Source organism: Enhydra lutris, unplaced genomic scaffold (assembly GCF_002288905.1).
Source record: "Enhydra lutris kenyoni isolate GAN:26980312 unplaced genomic scaffold, ASM228890v2 scaffoldscaffold16, whole genome shotgun sequence".
Taxonomy (NCBI): Eukaryota; Metazoa; Chordata; class Mammalia; order Carnivora; family Mustelidae; genus Enhydra; species Enhydra lutris.
The window spans coordinates 20789634-20811518 of record NW_019154100.1 but is presented as its reverse complement, the minus strand read 5'-3'; the positions used below and the strand labels follow the sequence as shown (position 1 = coordinate 20811518).

The following is a 21885-nucleotide window of genomic DNA, read 5'->3' as shown; positions in this document are numbered from 1 at the left end:
TTGGAGAGGAACAGCGACCAATATCCCCACAGAAGACTGTCCCTCTAGTTGCGTCTCCACACCATTCTGCCACTGACACACAAAGGACAGGTCGTGACAACGGAGAGTAGGTACTCCTTATGAACAGGCTTGAGTCTCGCTCTTTAGAAAGAGGCGTTCCTGGGTGTCCTAGGGAGTCTTAGGGAATTTAGGAGTCTGGCCTTTCTCCACCCCTCTGCTCTTTCTGCCTTTCTTTGCCCAGTGCGCCCCCACCCTACCCCGTGCGCACGCAGAAGAAAGTTTCACACAGAATGAGCCCCACGTTGACGTAGGCATCCCTCCCCTTCCATCTGGATAAAAGCCCGGAAGGGAGCGAGTAGGGGAGATGAAGAGGTAGGAATCCTTTGGATCACTGTGGTCAGGGTCGCGAGGCGGGGCTGGTCAGGAGCCAGCCAAGAGTAGACCCACATCAGCTTTTCCTTCCTCCATCAACCTCTCAAATCCCAATGAGGTCACTGAAATGAAAGAGAATCAGACCAAGAGAGAGGGGGAGGAAGAGGACGACGACGAGGGAGAAGAAACCCAGACGGGGAAAGGCCATCAGACAAGGTCGCTTTTTCTGGCGACACAGCAACAGCGAGGAGCGTGGTACTGAATATATCCGCCCGCTCAGCCTGGGGACCGAAGGACTCGCAGAAGCACTTTGTGTTACCACGAAAACAAAGGAGAGAGACGAGAAGGAGAGAGAGAGAGAGAGAGAGAGAGAGAGAGGCTCTGAGCAGTTCCGCTTTGGATCTCCGGGAAGCAAGGTTCATCTCCTCCGCCAGGAAAGAAAGGGGAGTCTGAAGGGTCTGGGAGGTTAGAAGCGAGCAGGTTTCCTGCAGAGACTTGGGAAGCGGCAGAACTCTGGACAGCGCCTCGCGAGCGGGGCTCCTTGCTCCTGGTTTCTGGCTGCCTCTTGAAAGAAAGCCCTTCTACCGGTGCACTCTCTTCTCCTGGACTCCGACCACCGAACCAAGGAAAATTCCTGCCTGAACGTACCAGGGGGTGGAACGACTCTTTTGCTCTGGCCCAGTCCGGGAAGAGGGTCTCCGGTTCTGGAAATCTAGTCCTTGTGGATAATGCTTCGCTGGTGAAGAAAGAAAAGTTTTGGGGTCTGGTAGGGGGCGGAAGGGGTAAGGAGGATAGTGGAAGGAAGAAGGTAGATGGTTGGTTTCCCTCTCTGATCTGGAAGGAATGATGACCGAGGAAGGATGTGCACCAGCGGCCAGATTATTGGGAGCCTCTTGGTGCTCTCTGTGCTGGAGATAGGGCTGGGGGTATCCAGCGTGGCCGTGGGGGCGGTCAGCTTCAGCCTGGCCCTCCGAGAGCACAAGCCGCAGCTCGGAGACTCGTCCCCGGTATGGAGCGGGGTGTGTGTACGTTGAGCCATTTCACTCTCTCTTTACCTCTTTACGGTGATGGTCAGTGTGCGTGCGTTAGTCACTCCCTCCCTGGGGAAGAAAATCATAAATCTCCTCTGGCTTGCATGTGGGTTCTTGTTGGCAGACTCTGCCTCTTTATGTTGTCCTTTTACTTACTAATTGGTATTTTTTTTTTCTCTTACCTTGGCTTAAGACCAAATTAAATGGCTTTGTTTAAAGTTGGGGGTGGGGGATGGGAGTTTCCACTAGCTGAAGCTGCACAGGCTGCCTAGTGGTGCTGATTAGGGAGTCACACCTGTCAAGGGCAGACTCACTTAGCCTGTTTCTTTTACAAGGAAAAACCAAAATGAACGTGTTACATCATTTTCTTGTATCAGAAGCAAGAGTAGATTTATGCATTTATTTCTGGGCAACAGTGTCCAAGGTACACTAAAGGTAACACTGATAGAACAAAAATGTGTGAGTGTAAAAGGAGTATTTTATCCCAGAAAATATTGCTCTTAATCTCTTTGCTAGTTTTCTGATACTTAACATCTAAAAACTCTTTTGTAAGTTCTAGGCAGTAAGTTGAACAATGAATGCTATGATATGTAACAACATTCTAATTGGAGAATAACTCAGCTTAAAGAGTACCTAATGCTCAGAGAAAAGGTCATTAATTTCCTCTAGGTCAGATGTCAGACCCAATGACCTTGTTTGCTTTGGGTGAATCTCCAGGAAAGACTCAGAGACCCAATTCTTCCACCAACAATCAATAAAATAACTGCACTATTCCTAGTGTGGGCCTAATAGTGAAAATAATTTTTTCTTCTCCTTTAAGTTCTATAGCTGGTTTCTTGGTTTCTAGCTTGTTTCCAGTTTCCAAGATAATTTAATAGGATGCTGTTCTGTCACTGATGATCAATAGGTGTAATTAACAATCATGGTTTGGTTATTTGTGCTTTGAGTCACTGAGGGGGAAAAATGACTAAGTTTAAGAAAATCTTTTTAAAGTAATTCATTCCTGAAGGAATTCTAGCATTTTAAAAACTGGTACAATTGTGCTGTGGAAAAATAGTTTTTTTTATTTTAATTTTTCAAAATGAGGCAAATGTTTTTAAATTGCAAAAGTTAAAAGGAAAAGTAATGGTGGTACTCAATTTTTACACTGAGTTTTTCCTAAGAATCCTTGTTCTGAATTCAGTAAGTTACTATAACCTGCAAATAATTACCCTTTTCTTTATTATGTAATTTTTAGCAATATACACTTCAAATTTAAATATGAAAGGCTAAAAGGCAAACCTTAAATTTGGTCATTCTGTATCTTATGTGTTATTATTATTATTTAAACAGAAATAGACTTCAAAACTTCTGTGAGACAATTGTCAAAAAAATATATAATACCAAAATTTAAAACAAAGGTGAGAAAAAGTGACCTTTTGATGGCTTGCAAGAGAGGAGACACAAATAACTCTTCAAATTACTTCCCCTCTTAAATGTGAGAAATTGGGTGAATAAACGAAGGTTGTCTGTAAATGATATTAAAGTATCCATTTTATCTTCAAGAATTAAAAAAATGGTTATATTTGCTTGGCGTATTTAAGAAAAACATTTTTTTTTCTTCCCAGACAATTTACCATTATCTAAATGAGTCAACATACGTATTTGTACAAAAAAAAAAATAAATTTTTGAATCAGTTCTATAAAAAGCAAGTAAAAAAATAAATTTTTGAATCAGCTCAATAAAAAGCAAATAAAAGCAAGTCGTGATAATGACTGTATATATAGTCATTATCATGAAGAATTAGTTCCATTTTCAACTGGTTCTTTAGAGTAACCAAAATTCCCCTAGGATCCTTGAACAATGTTTTGAATTCTGTTTTAAAAATATTTTTAAATGTATGTAATTGAATGAATGAATTTTGAAACTAGGATGCCCAAATGGATCACTTCTTTGATCATTCTTATAAACTTAAGTTAAAAAATCAAATTTGTGAAGAAATACTCAGTCTTGATCATTACTTATTACATTATAGACGTGCTAAATTGATTTTTTAAATTGTTTTTCAGAGGTCATTTGTGATATAGTCTGAATTATCTCATATCTGTCAATGATGAATTCACTTAACCATTATCAATAGAGGGCTTACCATTGCACTCTTTGACACAAAGACTATTAAGATGAATCAGAATACCTAGCGGAGGAAATGAGAGGAGTACATTACTAACTTTATCAGTGGTGAGAAATTAAGGTTTGACTCAGGGAGATACAGGGGCAGATATAGTGGAGAGAAGTTGGGGAAGTCAATGAAATATCCATGGGAGAACAATTGTTTTCTCTAGACCTTGACAGTTTACTGGGACTTGTAATTTATGTATCACGGTGTTAAGTTAATGCATCACAGGTGAAATCTGAAGTCTACCTGGGTGCAGATCCCAGATCTGTCATTTACTATCTGGATGACTACCAAAGTTTCTCATATTCTGTAAAATAGGGTTGTTAAAAGGCACAAATGAAATAACGCTCTTAGTAAAAGCATTGTGCGTAGTAAGCATTGAATGAATGCAAGCCACTAATACTGGGTGCACAGACTGACAGTGAAGGGCATGAGAAATGAGAGCCTTTCAAGTAGCCTGGATGAAAGCACGAACTGGGATGGTATGGGTTATATTCCAGATGAAATAGTCTCCTCTATTTTTCTGGTGCTTATGTGTGAGGGGAAGATAAGGATGGAAAGAATGGTTGGGGCCAGACCACGAGAGGCTATGTGCCAGTTGGAGGCAACAGATTTATTTCCTCAGACTTTTAATAATAATAATAATAATAATAATAATAATAATGCCAATTCTCACTTCCCGAAAAGATTCAAGGAAATGCAAAGGAAAACTAGATCAACATTATTGATCTCTTTGGTATTTTAGGAATTTAAAAATCTGTATTATTTATGAACACTAGATGGGATTTTATAATAATTAACCTGTCATGATAACCACAGTCTATAATCAGTGTGTTTTGATTGGTGTCATGAAGTCTTTTTCAACACATTATTGTCATTATTACAAGATCTTTGAATTAAATTTTTGAAGTCAAATAAAAGTGTACTAGGAAGGTATTACTTTTTATGTATGTATTCTGACATCATAAGCTTTCTATCTAAGTCAAGTGCACTAAGAATTCAGGCAACTATTTTGATCTTTGAACCCAAATACACACATTTTTTTAAAATGTGCCTTAAAAATAAAATAGTAAAATAAAATAAAGAGCTTAAAAATTCATGAGATGGGTGCTTATATTTCCAGTCACTATTTCATAGTCAGGCAAGGGTGCTCCCTGTGATCAGTTAAAGGTGTGGACAATTAGGAAAAAAATTATTTCACTGAAATTGTATAGAGAAAGAAAGCCGTGAATTCCTTACAGGGTTTTAGCTTCTTCTTAGTTACCTCTTATAGCTAATAGAGTCACCTGTTGAAAGCCTAAAGGAAGACAATACTTTCAGATAACAATGAGGGAACCATTGGGTCAACTGCTTTGGAAAAGACAGTCATGTAAAATATAACTGATTGTGTAAGATTTATTGACCAGAGTTAACCAGACAGGGCTGTTTCCAAGTTACTATGCAATAGTCACTTTTCTCTGTCTCCAGTGCATCATCTCTAATGGAAATGGACTGTATTTAGTGGTACAGAGATTAATGGTTCCAAGAGGATTTATTTTTGTTGTTGTTGTTCTAGATTGGCACTTAGAAATATAGAGATTCAGATTGTTGTGTCCAGAACAACATCTGGTGCTAAGTTGTATTTGATATCTACCATCCCAAATTCCATCCATCTATATCTAATAATTATTCTATAAATTAAATGTGTTAAAAGGAAGTGTTCTCTTAAAGATTTTATTTATTTACTTGTCAGAGAGAGAGAGAGGGAGAGCACAAGCAGGGGAAGCAACAGGCAGAGGGAGAAACAGGCTCCTTGATGAGCAAGTTGCCCAATGCAGGACTCGATCCCAGGACTCTGAGATCATGACCTGAGCTGAAGGCAGACACTTAACCAACTGAGCCACCCAGGTGCCCCTCAAAGGAACTTTTCTAAGCCTAGTTTACCCCAAATGTAAACACAGTCTTCTTAAATAGTAATAAAAAAATATATACCTAAATCATACAAAGTTTGAATGATTCTTATTGCTTATTTTTCTAGACAATACTTTATTTGTATATTATAGCTTTCTCCACTTAATAAATCTGATACTTTAGGTGAGTGAAATTTATAGCATAATCAAGGCCACCTGTTATGTGGACTCCTGGTTCACCATGGCAACAACCCAGCCATTTGTAGGTTTGTGTTGAAATCCATCTACTGTACATTCTGATCCATACTATAGCAATATAAGAGAGGTGCTATACATAAATGAGAGCTGCCTCAAAGTATTAATTTTAATGAGTAAATCTAGTCCAATTCATTTAAGGAATAACAAACACAACAAGGTCAAAAAAGCCTCTCAAACATTTGACATTACTTCAAATATATAAAATTTGAAGTTAATATGTCTCTAACCAGATGATGTATCACTTTTTTCCAGATTCAAAATATATAACATAAAAGATTCATATTTCCTAGCATGAGATGAAATCATTGCCCCATCTTCATAAAATATTACAAATATACATTTATAACCAATTTTGGAGTTAGTTTTAGTCATATGTTATTCATGCACAAATACTCATTTCAAAGGATAAATAAGAATCAAAACTAAAAAGAATCAAAACTAAAGTTCTCTACCACCTCATCAAAATTAGTCACCATTATAAATTTAGTGTGTAATTGCACAGATACTTCCCCACATAGAAATAGTATCATTTGAACATACAGATCAATTTTAAGTTCTTGGATATATTAAAGCCCATTTGTGGACTCTGTAGACCCCAGATAAAGAATCTTCCTTATCTGATTCATACTGTTATTCTTAAGTGCCACTTTTATCTACTGGGGTTAAGGCTATTAGATACTTGGCAATTAAATCAGTTAGACAAGCCAAACTACTAGGAAGTGTAGTTATTATTCAAGGAACTATATTGTGTGCCAAAGAAATACACGTAAAATGTCTATATCTGGTATTGATTGATAATGCTATAAAAGAAGAAAAATGGTCACTCTTGCCATTATCTGATAAGATGTTTTGTTTTAGTCTGTATTTCATCCACATATAAGTGACATGTGTTTGAATTTCTGTCTACAGCCTATGACAAATTCTGTCTCAGGATTTTGGCTGGTATTCAAGGGTATAACTGATCTTAAAGACTTTGGCGTAGAACTATTAGGGAATAATTGATAATAGTTGCTTGGTCACCCAGTTGTTGACAATTTGCTTGATAGAAACATGATCTGAAGAGTCAAATCCCTTATTTGTATGATTTTGCTTAAAACACTCACGTTGGCTTTAAATATTGACATGATTATTAACCAGATCATCCAATGCGTGTTTCAAATATGGCCAAGAAATTTAACTTTTTGTATATTCACTTAGCCCTCAGATAATATTTAATTCTGTGGGTAGATGGGAAGCATAGCCCAGCTATCCAAACAGAAATGCTTGTCTTCAAAATTCCATAAAAACTAGAATAGAGTTTGGTGAATATGTGTGTATATACCCACTGAAGGGGAGAAAACCCCAATAATTTTATGTCCAAATGATGTTGGATCATTTACTTGTGAATTAAACAAAATTTCATTCTACTACTGTACTATATATACTTTTATATAATCTTATTCATTTAAATGGCATTTTGATGTATGAATAACTAAGGTCAGAGTCTTCAACTATATTTGATTTTACTGTTTTGGTAATTTGGTAAAATTACCAGGTGGTCACTCTGCAGATAGATGTTTATTTCAACATGCCAAGTGGACAATTCCAGAATAAATGGATGATAGTATATAAAGACTCTCATTCAGCATATTTCTAGGAGAGAGAGAAAGAAAGGAAATTGTATGACTGCTTTCCTCTAGGATATAGGATACTATGCGGATCTTCTCATGAATGCAGATCTAATCTATATATACTTTATTCAAATTGAATGACAGATTGGATTCATATATCACACTCCATATAACTGTGCTACTGGATCACTTATGTTTCTTCATGAAGTCAAGGAGAGAAACACAAGTACCAGTTTCATGGGTTACTCTCAGTACCAAGCCTGGCATAGAGTGTTCAGTGAGCATTTGTTGCTTCTTCTCTCTACTGTCCTCATGCTGTCCTATGTCTGCCTGGGACCTAGACCACACAAGTACTGGTTCTAAACATTTCTCTAGCACCTTCAATCAACTCTGCTCTAACTCATCTTTTTAACTCCTCAAAGTATGTGTCATTTGCTTTTGATTTAATTCATGTATATATGTTAGCAACTACAAAAATGCACCAAAATATCTACACTGGAGAGGTCATGTAAAATATTCAGCTTAAAACTGAATAGGGAAACAGTTGCTGCTATAATACACATAAAAATATTCAATAATGAGATAAATTAGACAATTATCTAAGTTAGGCAAGTCAAAAAGTGGGGATATAGGAACCACTATTTATGCCACAAACAAAGTCCTTGAAAACATTTAAACTATAGGAGCTCTTGTCATTAGTCAAAATAAAAGTACAAATTAATACTTTTAATAAAGATACTTAATATCCTGGAGACTTCTAAGTTTTGCTTAAACTATCCAAGCACTTTTGAAGCAATGTTTATTACATGTTGTATTATTAATAGATGCATCAATGAAATATCTAGATTTCAACAATAGTTCTTATAACATTAATTAGTGCTCATGGTTTTTAGCATCAGTATCAGAAATTATCAGTTCTGTTAGTTCATGATCTATTATTAAATATTGAACAAAATTATGTGGTCAAGATGTAAGAAAATATTAGTGGTTAAGAAGACCACCATGGGAGACAGAGTGCCTTGAGCTATTTCTCCTGTAGAAATAATACAAGATGTGATTTATTATTAGTTAACTGTGTTCCAGATGCTTTTATATAATTATTTTTTCCAGTCTTAATAACTCTGTGAAGAATGTAGTATTTTATAAAATTTATGAAGGGAAAGGGATTTACCTAGAACCCACTATTGTTTAATCAGCTGAGTTAGTATTTAAAGCTGACAGTCTTATTTTAAATCTGTACTTTTTCTATTGCATTGTGTGGAACAAGGGAAATTGTCATGAAAAATTCATTCACTGAAGTCTGACCTCATTATTTGCTTTCACCCCTGAATATATGAATCAGGCAAAATGGCATAAAGACCAAGCCCCATCACTGTTTGTCTCTGTTTCCCAGAAGAGAATGGCATAGTCAGCTGATCAACAAGCACAACCTCCATATTCCCGAAGAGTGTGAAATATTAGACTAAATTGTTCCTACCTTTAGAGCTTAGGCTTTAAACTTAAAAAGTAAAACAAAATTATGCATCTCAAATGATCATTAAATATTATGAGAGCAAGTCAGGAAGACATAAAACAACATATTTAAACATAGTTCAAAATGAGAGTTATCCGTGAGGGACCAGGGTTGACTCCCATATGGAGGGAGATCTTTATCCAGGCCTTGGAGATTGGGCAGCTTTCCAGTGGGCAGAGGAGAGAAGATGTGCTAATCAGAGCTATTAACATGTGTAAAGTCATGGAAGGAATAATAAAATGGAGAATTTGTGGAGTATTGAGGAGACTGGACTTGTTAAAGCAGAGATACGTTCACATAATAACTGGTGAGTGAAGATCTAATTCATCTAAATGCAACGGGACCAGTTTTTAAAATGTCCTAAAAGAGTAAGACTCTTCTGCCCTTGATTCCTAACTAAACTTGGTGAACTCTGCAGGGTAGAACTTGGTGATCAGAAGGCCAATGCGGTTGGGCTAGGCATTGCTGCTCAAATTCAAGGCAAAACACCAGCCCATGATTCCACAATGTGTGTCTTCTTTCAAAGAAAAGAAAGACTTGGAAATCTTGGGACTTGAGGGAAATGTAAATCTACCATCACAATCCTAACACCATTTCAAGTGACTTTCCTGTTGGTGCATTTGTAAGATCATAATTTCCTTGTGTTGAATTATTCTTACAGCTGCCTGACATATAAAAATAATAATGTATTTATTTAATTGGAGACATCAGCATGACATTAAGAAATGAAAATAGATTTTGAAGGTATTAAGACTTGGGTTCAAATTCTAACTCTAGCATTTGAAAGTTGTTTTAAGTTTGAATGAGTTACATTACCTCCCTGAGCAATCAGCTAACTTATCTGTAAAATAGCCATACTACTATCTATCTCACGGAGTTCAAAAATTTAAAAAGTAATATTTATATAAAAGGCTTTATACATATCAAGTGTTTAATAACCATGACTAGCCCACAGCAATGACTACATGCTAGTGCTGTATTTCTGGAAAATCAATTTTCTGTATGTGGTTTCTATTTGTATATTAATAGACATTTTATTTTTATACATTTCTGAGGGAGAGTTTCTTGTAAGGCCATTGATGAGATTGATCTTGGACTTAAGGCTTGGTAACAGTTAAGTCATATACCCTGTCTTAGAAAATATGTACTTTTCATAACCAATTTTGAACATTAATAGTTGTGATTTAGTGTGCATGTCCCAGGGTCCTAGGAATATTTTCTAGGTCAATATTGGGATAAAGAGGTACACTTTTTTTTGTTCTACCAAATGGAGATGTGTATTTGATTTTATCATTATTTTTGGCTGGGCTGTTGGAATTCCTAGTTCTTTCTACTTGTTTCCCACCAACTATTTTTGTATATTGTTTACACTGAGGAATTAAAATAATAATGATAATAATGATATTAATAATAGTAACACTGGCAGTTTATATTTACAATATACTACATCACCTAAAAATTCCAACTGCTTCGTTGTATCATTTATCTCAGCAGATGAGTTTCTTCACTTAAGGGATGAGAACCTAAAGGATTTAGGATTTAGCGGTCAAAATCACCTGCAGAGAGTGTACTCATGTGTTTGTGTGTGTGTGTGCACATGCATGTGCTCTTATGTGTGTGCAGAGGAGATGAAGAGATAAGAAACTCATACAAGGAAGTTGGTAATTGTCACTGATATGCAACGTATGCTGCATGTAGGCTGTTGTTTCCTGATTTGGGCACAAGTTCACGATGTTGTGATCCTCTGTGAGTTACAACTTATTTCCATTACTGGCTGGCTTTCAGAAACTGCCAGGCATGTTGGATGGACATTCTTCTGTGGTGTTGACAAATCTTGGGAAGAGCATAACTTCTACCCTCTAGTCCCCTGGAGTCCCTGGCTGTTTTCAATTCTGTGAGAACAGGTCACAAATCATAGACTCAAAGCTGACACATTCCCAAGGGAATACTTATTTTGGTTTCATCCTCACCAAATTCATCTCCTACATTATAAACTTTGTTGTGTTTTCCACATGTATCAAGTAGTGGGTGTTATATTTGGAGTATTGTCCAAATATAATACAGCATCTACATTAATTTTACTTAAAAGAGATAAGAATTCTTAAACATATAAACAGAAATAATGCAAATTGGTATAACCCACATTAGGTTAAATTACCTTAAGCCATACACAAGTACTTACTACATTATTACCATGAAATAGATCATACAGAGGTCCTGTATAATATATATAAACTAAATGTGTGTATATATATATATAAAGTAAATGTGTATAATATATATTATATACATATTTTATATATATATATGTATATATAAAGTTGTCTTAATAAACAGAATGTTATTGACAATATTTCCATAGTTGGGTGTTCAATATTGATTGCATCTTCTTTTGCTTCCCTCCAGAAATAATCATTTCTTTAATTTTTTTATTAGTTTTAATTTTAAAATTCATTTATTTATCATAATTGGCTAAAATAACAGAAATCTGAGCTCAGGAAACAAACTGCTCTGATTTTGTTACTGAAATCTATGAGATGGTTTTATTTTGTCTCATATTAAAGATTAGCATGAGTAATGACTATACATAAAAATTATTTGGACAATTGACACTTAAATGTACTGCAGATTCAAAGTCCTTCTTACCCAAAATTCACAAGTTTAGTTAAAATTCTCCTTTAGTTAAAATTTCCTCCTATTTTTGGAGCAGAAACAGCTCTAACATTAAAAAGCCTTATTTACTCAGCATACTCAAACTAGTCAACAAATTATTTTTTTTAAAGGAAAGACTATCACAAAGCAGAGGTGAACAGAACACAATGTATAATGCATTAAATACAAGAGAGACTGCATTTCACAAACACTGAAAGAGAGATGTGAAAGAATGGCATTCTGAGAATCAAGGCTTTTTTTTTTTTTTCTGTACACTGAAAGAATTGGGTACTGGGGCTGTGGGAAGTTTCTTAGGTTTTTGAACTTGGATTCATGTAGAAGAGTTTGACATGCCAATCAGCTACATACTATGTTTGATGATATCTTCTGGGATTCATTCTTGGGATTGTTGGTTTCATTCAGTTGCTTTACAGTCTCTGAAAAAGGTTTGTCTCACTACCTGCTGTGCATTCCCATTTACCACTGTGGGGTTTTTCTTTCAATCTCTCCCCTGAGTGCTTTTGGTTTGATTTCTTTATTCACTATGGTTGCCTCTTATCCCATGCTATCTGTTAAGCCACCAAGATGGCCTGATGCTTATCACAACAGTAGATCTGTTGTACATCTTAGCCTCTTGGTATTTTTTTTTTAATTGAGAAGGTAATCATATTTGTGAGGGGTCATGGCTTTATTGATAAAAATGTACATTTACCCTTTTCCAGTTGAATTTTTGAAATATTGAACATTTCAACATTTTCTGCAGTGGAGGAAGTATGATATACAAATCTATGTGCCTTGTTTTTTTCAGTGCTCCGTTTTGGGGTGGCAAATAAGAAATTAGTTCTAGCTTAAGGGAAAAAATAACACTGCATAATTAGCAGGGTTTTCCATGGACTAAGAAAAGAAAGAAATATAAATAGGAAAGTGGAAAAGTGACTTCTTTAAAAGATGAGCACTATGCTAAAAATGCAAAAGAATTGGGAGAGGGGAACACCAAGGCCATTGAGATCTGTAAATCTAAAAAAGGAAGAGAAATCTCAGGGAGCTGTATGGTGGGAGAGCATAGCTCAGGGCCTGGGATCCCTAGGGGTTAGGTTTATGGAGATGTTGTTGAGATCGGTGGTAAAGACACTTAATGGGCCTGAGCAACATGGTCTGCGCTGGGTTGGGATGAGTCAAGAAGAGGAATGACAATGTAGTGTGAAGTGCCACAGTAAATCAGAAGAGTCGGGTTCCTAATTCAATTCTCATGAGTCAGACGCTCATTCTCCTTAGTTCTCTTTCCTATAAGATTTAGTCAACAAATACTGATTCTACAGCTACAGCATTTTACAGTCTGAGTAAGGTTTTGAGGATTCTAGCTAGGAATAAAATAATCATGATCCCTGAACTTCTGAAGCTTAATCTTGAAAAATATATAAACAATGAACAAATAATGCACAGATTAACAATTACAGGTTGTGACATGTTAAACAGGAGAAATGTAAGCTTGTGAAGAATATAACTTAATGGGAGAATAAAAAAAAAATAATGGGTGAATCAGCAAAAACATCGCTGAAGAAGCAAAATCTTATAAAGGATATTGAGGCACTACCCAGATGAAGCTGGGGGGAAATATTGTTCAAACTAGAGGGAATAGCATGGGTAGAGACCCTCAGACAAGAAAGGTTTGATGTGTTTGAAAATCTGAAAAAAGGCCAGGGTGACTGGTTTATGGCAAATGAACAGGAGGAGACAGAAGGTCCTCACTGAGGTGAAGAGACAAATAGGGGGAGAAATCACTTAAGGCTTTATATGGCTACAGTGTTTTGATCCCCCCTTAATTATAAAAGGAGCCTATTAAAAGTAATACAATTTAGGCAGAAGAGTGACAAGATTATATTGGCGCTTAAAGAAGCTCGCTTGGGGCTGCATAAGTCTCAGCTGCCTGGGCGGCTCAATCAATTAAGCATCTGCCTCCAGATCAGGTCATGATCCTGGGATCCTGGGATCAAATCCCACATCAGGATGCTTCTCCCACTGCGTGCCACTCTCCCTGCTTGTGCGTGCTCACTCTCTCTCTTCCTGACAAATAAATAAGATCTTTAGGAAAAATAAAAAATAAAAAAAGAATGAGTCTCAGATTTGGGAACTAAGCAACTGATAGGATCCCATGTATTCTTTGGAGAATTAGATGATTAGAAAAGGAAAACCTGTGTGTGTGTGTGTGTGTGTGTGTGTGTGTTGATGCATCTGTGTGTCTGTGTAGGATACAGTTGTGTAGGGTGGAAGGGTGGGAAGAGATCAAGAATCTACTTGTGATCTATTAAGTTAGAGTCACCTGTGAGATTGGAGACATGCTGTAAACTATCAGATGGGTCTACAGTCCAGAACACAAGACTGTGCTAGAAAGCTAAACAAGGGAATAGTCTATTAATACATTAAGCACATTTAAAGATATTTTTAAAGTCATGTTACTGGTTGAAACCACCCAAAACAAAACCTTTAATTAATATAAAATTCAGAAGCTGGATCTTGATGAAGAGGTAGAAAAGAGAGACTGAGAAGTTGTGATCAGAGAAATGTGTGGAAAACCAGGAGACCGTGGTATCAGAGAAGTCCAAAGGAGAGAGCTTCCGTGTAAGATGAGGACTGTAACGTGGAAGTCATTGCAGATCTTAGCGAAAGCAGTTGAAGTAATTGGACATATACTCCAGTGCGAAGTCTGCTAAAGAAAGAATGAGAAGTAAGAATATGGAAACAGTAAGTAAGGTGGTGAAGGGTCTGTGTAAACAGAGCAATTGATGTAAAAGGATTTAGAGTCAAGGAAGGTTTTTATTTTGAAGGGAGATTTTGGAACACTTTTCCTTGCTGAGGTCAATAATGGAGGAGAAAATCTGAGTAGATGAAGGATGATTGAATTTAGAGATGAAGCGCAGGTTTTGTATTGCTAAATTTTATTTTTGTATATTAAGAAAAGAAAGCAAGATGAGTATGACTGAAGATACAGTTTGTCACACTTAATGGCAAACAGTGAGTGGAGTGTCTGATGGCTCTTGTTTTCTATCTGATCTGAGGTCTGGCATAGCTGAGGGTAAAGAAGAGACCACCATTAAAATGTTTCCTCATTCAGTTGAGAATTATAATTAAGTCACACAGTATAAACTGGATGGAAACATAGAAATAATTCATCCTTTTACAGATAAGTAAACTAAAGCTCAGAGAGTTAGCCCTGCTGTCTGACTGTAGAACCAGGACAATAGGGCAAGTCATCTAATTCTGAGTCCAACACAGTTCTCACAGATGCCTCAAAATATTAAGTAATCCCTAAGCTAAATGCTCAACCAAAAGGAAGATGCAGTTATTCGGTCACTGCCTCACATTGAACAGGAATGATCTCAAATTATTGGCACTGCTCAACTATCATGAGGATATAAGGATTTTAACAAATTTTAAGGGACTCCTCCCAGTTGGGAGTTTCAAGGAAACAGTTTTCTTCAGAAACTTTGGCATGTTCTCCATGGTGCTCTTCCAAAGCAACAGGGAAATTGAAGGTAATTTTTAAAGTTTAGCTAGTATTTCTAAACCCACAAGAGCTAGTCATCAATTAGGTAAGCAAGCAAACTGTGCTCAAGAAGCCTTTAAAAAAGAGATTCCAAAGCTCATTTATCAAACTATACACATTTGAAGAGCTTGGACAGAGAATGTCAAGGTCCTGTTGTTCTGAATACTTTCTGTCTGAGGGTTTTCTTTTTAATTCAAACATATAGAAATCCTAATTAACAATCAAATTTAGTACATAATTTGCCTGAAGCAAGTAGTAACAAATGTGTGTGTGTGTGTGTGTGTGTGTGTGTGAGTAGTATGCCTTCAACCAATACTGTTTTAAAAAATTGTCAAAATATTTTATAAAAATAGATGACTTTTAAAAAGGCTGTATTAACCTGTACCCCTGAAGCAAATAATACATTATATGTTAATAAAAAAGGCCATATTAAAAAAGGTACACTTTTCCATAAATGCATCCTTGACTACAGTTATAGCAGAGTGTATTTACTAGTGATAGGGTAAGCTGAATTTTCTATTGTGACATTAAGACATTTTCTTTCTTATGAATGAAAATCAGTATTCACCACCTTTAAACCCTAATCACTTATAAAGTAAATGATTTTCTCAAAGGGACAGTGTTTTTGAGAAAGAAATATAACTTTAACTCATGATTTTGCTAATGTCTTTTCAGCTGTAGCTGGGGGGTATCACCAAACATCATAGGGACCCAGACATGCAAAATAGTCTTAGAGGGATATATGAGGAGTTGAGGAAGTTTCAAGGTAAAAGTATTAGATGAGTTAAAGATAGAAGTTTGGCAGACATCCCCCAATGGGTTATCAGGAAAGCCAGGTCCTTGAAAGTAAGTTGCCTCTGGAGCTCACACATAACTGAAATTAACTAATTTAGGAAGGCTTCCTGTCTTCTGGGTGATTAGATATTTGGGAGGGAGGGGTGCCTAAGTAGCTCAGTTGGTTAAGCCTCAGACTCTTGATTTTGGCTCAGATCATGATTTCAAGGCCCTGGGATCAAGTCCCATGTCGGCCTCTATGTTCAGTGAATGAAGAATTTGCTTGAAGGTTCTCCCTCTGCCCCGTTCCTCTGTTCACAGGCTCGCTCGCTCGCTCACTCTCTCCCTCTCTCTCTCTCTTTTAAAAAAAAGAAAAAGAAAGAAAGAAAGAAAGAAAGAAAGAAAGAAAGAAAGAAAGAAAGAAAAAGATACTTGGGGTGGAAACTGTCTTCTTCAACTTGTGACCATAACTAGAATTAGGTATCATCTAGATTTGCACAAATAGAGTAGCCATTAGCCACATATATCTGTTAACTACTTTAAATGTAGCTGATCTAAGTTGAGATGTCCTGTAAGTATAAAGTACACACTTGGATTTCAAGGATTGAGTATGGAAAAAAGAACTATTAAATATTTCAGTTGTTTAATGTTGAGTCCATGGAGAAATGGTAATAACTTGAATATATTGAGTTGAATAAAATATATTATTTTTCATCTTTTTCTTTTTTAAGATAACTATAAGAAACTGCAAAGTTGTATAAGAGACTCAAATCTTTGGCTTATGTTAGATTTCTAATTTCTCTCATCTAGATACATTTTTCCTATGAAGAGAAGTAATTATCCAGTCAGAAAATCTTCATGCTTTGTTTATCTAAGATGGATGAGGAAAGCCTTCAAGACTTTGAGTTATTAGTGAACTGAATAATTTGTGAAGTGAATAATTTGAGTTATTAGTGAACTGAAAGGCTAAATTGGCTTAGTTGACTGGTAGAGACAGCAGAAACTACTAAGTTTTCCATTGGCACTTCCCAAAATGGACACCCAAGTTACTTGCCCCCATGACAAAGTGTTTCAGTCTTTCTTGTTGAAACGGTGAAATCCAAGTCTGCGGGTGACTTCTCATTAAGAGGATTACAGGTATCATTTGCCAAGTACCAAAAGTGTTTTGAGAGAAGAGAGGCTTTTCTCACTTCTCCTACTAACTGGAAATTCAATCATTCATTCATCCATTCATCAGCAAGTATTCATTGAACTTTTTGTACGTGTGAGGTTCTATGTTAGTGCTAAAGTTTTAAAGATTACAAATAGGTAATACCTGACTAACAGTTCAGAACCTTTTGGAATGACAGATGGGTAGTGAATAATTACCACAGAATATGATCAGTACATCAGTATTACAACAGACTTGAATATAATATATTTTGTTAGGTTCTGACTAGGAGTGCCTGGAGGGGTTGAAAAGGCTTCACAGACCAACTTAATATATTTACAGGATCTTGATGTTTAAGAAAAAAATTTCCAATTAGAGGGAGAATATAAGCTTTTATTGGCACCCACCATGTACCATAGGAAGAGCACTTTCACCTGGATTGTTTCTTTTAACCCATAACCATATGATATGGTTATGGGTTAAAATATGGTCTCCTCATTTCTGTAAAGGGAATGGAGAATATCATTTCATTACAAATGGCATATTCTGTGTCAGAGAGCTGTGATAGTGTCATGGTAGATACTTAAGAAATACCTCATAAATACTAGGAAATGTCTGCTAAAAATGAGTGGGGGGAGAAAACAGGGCCACTTAGATTAGTGATCAGAGAGTGTCAGAGCAAGAAGAAATGCAGGAATCCCATCTAATCCAACTCCCTCACTTTAAAGGTTAAGGCCAGGAGAATTCAGTTGAGTTGCCTAATGCAGTTAAAATGACAAAGGAAGACTGAATGGGAGCATAGGGTTCTGTTCTAAAGTACAGATTTTTCTCAAGAGTGCCTGATCATAGCCTCTCAGCCCAGGGATTACAAAGAAGAGTTCCATCAAAAGATGCACTTTGGTAACAACATTTACCAAGCCCTACTATCATTTACTCTAAGTCTTCAGCTTCTTTATATAAGATTCCTTTGTGTATTCTCCTGTTTAGAGTTGCAATTACAATGTTTGTGATAATGTTTTCACATCATCTCCCCTTTTTAAAAATTCTAATAATTCTCCCTCACCTTTCCTTGCTTTCCTAAATAGTTGCTCCTTTAACAAGACCTTTAACAAGATCTTCTTGAGGCAGTTGTAGTTATACAAAGCCTCAAGATATACAGGACCCTAGAGCTTCCCAATTAATCAATTTGACAATTACTGGTCTTACTTTAAATGAAGCACTTTGTTGATAATTTGGAGGTAGATAGAGATAATTATTTGTACTCTGGATCCAGGAGCTTTATAGCTGGTAGCACAGACGTATGCAAACAAAACAAAACAAAACAAAACAAAACAAAGAAACAGATATGGAACACTTAAATTTTTCTAAGTGCTTTGCCCCAATTGTTTTATCTAATTATTTACAGCAGTTCTATGAAGTATGTTCTCTTACGCTTTCAATTAAAGAGAAAACTGTGGCACATAATTTAAGAAAATTCCTCAAAGTCACACAGATTGAAAATGATGAAACCATGATTCAAACTCAGCCCATTTGACTGTAGAGAAGCCATTCTTATTCCTAAACTATATTGTCTCCTACTAAATCCAAATAAATACGGTTAAATACAGAATGCAGTGTAGGAACATCCTGTGGATACACAAAGGAAAGTAAAGAGAGACAGAAGACTTCATGGAGGATGTGCCTTTGGTGGCACGTCTGAAAAAATAAAGTAGTGAGGGCTTATTGGGAAGGGAAGAAGGAAACGCATTCCAGACTGGCAGAGACGTGATGCACAGAAAGCTTGAGAATGGTAAAGAGCATGTTGGTTTCAGAACATACAATGTGCCGAAAGAAGAGAGTATAGAGAGGTAGGCTTGACCTAACTGTGAGGAACTTGAGGAATATAGAGTATACTATGGAATTTGAATTGCATACTTTTTAAGAAATGGATGGTTCTAAGAATGTTTTAAAGGTTCTGAGGATAGGAGTAACATGAGTCAACATGTATTTTAGGAATAATCACCTAGGCAGCAGTGTGAAGAATTAGAGCCAGGGGGATTATGTACATCTTTCAGGTTAAAATTTAGAATCAGAAGGAAGCTTACTTTAGTGGGAATGGATATAAAAAGGGCATTCATGAGAAGTTTTATGGAGGCAGATTCAAGAAGACTTGGTGGGAAACAGCTATGAAAAATGAGAGTTGAAGAGATTGGAAATTAAGGCTGACTCTCTGCCCTGGTTAAAGAGAATGAGAGTATACTGTGCTCAGAAAAACAAAAACAGAGGCAGGTTTGTAGGGCAAGAAAACAAATTAAGTTTAGACAAGTTGTGCCTCTTTGATTCATTTATTCATGAAATATTCATCCATCAATTTATAATAGACCTTACGTTATATTCTAGAGTTACTGTAAAGAACAAGAAGATAATGTTCCTGCCTTCAAGACACAGTCTGTGGTAGGGATGCAAACATTAAACAAATAAATATACAAGCAAGTATTTAATTATGATGCTACAAAGGGAAAAAGTCAGAGTGCTGTAAGAGCTTAAAATGGGAACTCAGTTCAGACAGTTAAGAGGGGGTCTTCTATGAAGAAGTAATATTTAGGTAATATTTAAATTGGAATAATAGTTAGCCAGTCAGAGATGAATAGTAGTATTTCAGGCTATGAAAACATCAGATGTCAAGTCTTTGAGGGAGAAGGAATTTGATGAGTTCCAAGAAGTTAAGAGAGAAATCAATGAAGACTGAGGCTGTAGAAGAAAGCAGATTATAAAACACTTCATAGACCATGTAAAGATTTTGAGTTTTTTCTTAAAGGCAATGGAATAAAATTGAAATATTTGAAATGTGGAAGTAAGTTCAGAGAAAAGTGGGTTTGATGAAGGCAAGGATGGAAAAAAACAAATTTGGAAGCTTTTGCTATAATACGGTTGAGAGATGATAGTGGTTTGGAACAGAGTGGAAGCAATGGGAGTGAACAGAAGCAGATATATTTCAGCTATATTCTGAAGAAAAAAGAATACTGTGTGGTTCACTGACATACATGAGAGTTTGAATGAGGTGTCAGTAAGGAGTCCCAAATGTCAAGAGTGAGAAAACTCAGTGGATGGCTATGCTATTTCCAGAATTGAGAAGTTTTGGAGGAGGATAATATCTTCAGGGGGATGATGACAGTATTTTCAGGAGAATATTTTCTCAGTATCTTCAAGAAATGATTAGGACGTTCTGAGTGCCAAGTATTTTTGTGAGGCACCTCAGTGCCTGATTTTTTCTGGTTGACTAGCAGTTCTTGGATCACACCATCACCATGCCTAAGCCAGTGGAAAAGATAGTCTGCCTCCCTGAATGATGAAATAAAATTTCTAGAATTTATTCTCATTCCCTCTGGTTGGCCTTACTTGTATCTTGTGGTCATCTCTGAAGCAATCACTGTGATGAGGAGGATAGAACATCCAGTTCATTAAAGTTGGTTCACAGGGCTGTGGGAGGTAGGAAACACATGACTGAAAGTGAGGGACAGTGACTTCCTCAGCAGAAAAAAGAGGTAGGATTGCCAGAAAATGGGTAAATAAATTATAAAGACCAAAATAATGGCTTTCTGCCACCAAATATAATAACTGAAGCAGTAGAAGTGAATAAAGAAAGATAAAAATGTGTAGTTTGACATTGTGGGAGGGCATCTTTGTGAAAAATACAGTTAGAACTCTGTTTCTGAGTTCAGATGGAGGCCAGTACTCGATGTATAGATGTGAGTTTTTGGCAGAGAAGTAGTAGTGAAAGCTGCAAAGAGTACAGAGTGAGAACTGACCCTTCAGCAATACCAGCAGAGAGTAAGGGTAGGAGAAAATGAACCCAACAGTGGGACTGATGAGTGAAGGACAGAAAAGAAGGAGGGCAGCCAAGGGTGTGGAATGGAATCCTGTGCAGAGACTATTCCAAAAATAAAAGAATAGTCAGTAGAGTATCATTGATAATCTTGGAATGAGCAGTTTTACTGAAGGTAGGAATAAAAACTATATGTATTACTTTATTCAACAAACAATTATTGAGAACCTACTGCTTGATAAGCACCATGACCAAAGACCTTCCTCTTCCATTCCAACAATTTCCTAAGTGTGTACTGTACACCAGGGACCATTCTAAGTATTCTGTTTGGGAGCAGGGTCTTGGTGGTAGTTATAAATATGAAAAACATCTCTCAAGGAGCTTAATGTCTAGTGATAAACATAATAAACATGAAAATAACTGAGTCAAAATGTAACAAGTTCCAAAAAGATGCACACAAGATACTATGAGAAATCAGAAAAAAAGATGGAATCACATCTGGTCAGAAAACTTGAGATGGGCCCTGGAGAATAGGTAAGAATAAGAACAAAATTTTGTAAGTGGAAAAGTAGATATAAGCAAAGATGATACAGTGAATATATACAAGGATTATTAAGTCCAGTTTGGCTGTAGGCTATCAGCAGGAGACCAGTTTGCAAACTGGATTGGAACTATCCATCTAGGCTCTGATAACAAGCCAAGACATTTGATGAGTCATTAAAAAAAATTGTATGAAGGAGTGAGGTACTAAAAATCATGCTTAGAATGGACTTCAGATGATGTTCCAGAAAGAGAGGCAGAGAGGCTCTCTAGAAAACTCTAAAATAATCCAGGGGATTATCTGGCTGGCGAGGGCCTGAATGAAATAAGAGGTCCACTGTGGGTGTGTAATTCATGGCACACAGCAATGGATTGGTAGAAATGATACGGAAAGGGAGGGAATCTGAGTTTTGTGAAAACAGTGGTTAGAGTGATAGAAACAGGAGAGGAACGAGGGGAAGCAGATTTGAAACTCCTATTTTGTGAGTGTAATCTCCCTGCTGGATCTCTTTTGTTGACTCCCATGCATCTGGCTGTGAGCACACTGAGCTGTAAAATGATTGTAGGCTGAGCTAAAAATAGATGAAGCTT

General features: G+C 36.6%; 1 protein-coding gene across 1 annotated transcript in view; it reads left to right on the top strand.

The window, feature by feature from the left end:
- The first annotated feature begins 1232 nt into the window (after window positions 1–1232).
- LOC111147178 (transmembrane protein 196) overlaps window positions 1233–21885 on the top strand; it is a 48156-nt gene continuing 27503 nt past the window's right edge. The window contains exon 1 of the mRNA XM_022503067.1: window positions 1233–1379. Coding sequence (XP_022358775.1) covers window positions 1233–1379 — 147 coding nt within the window. The remainder of the gene's footprint in view (window positions 1380–21885) is intronic.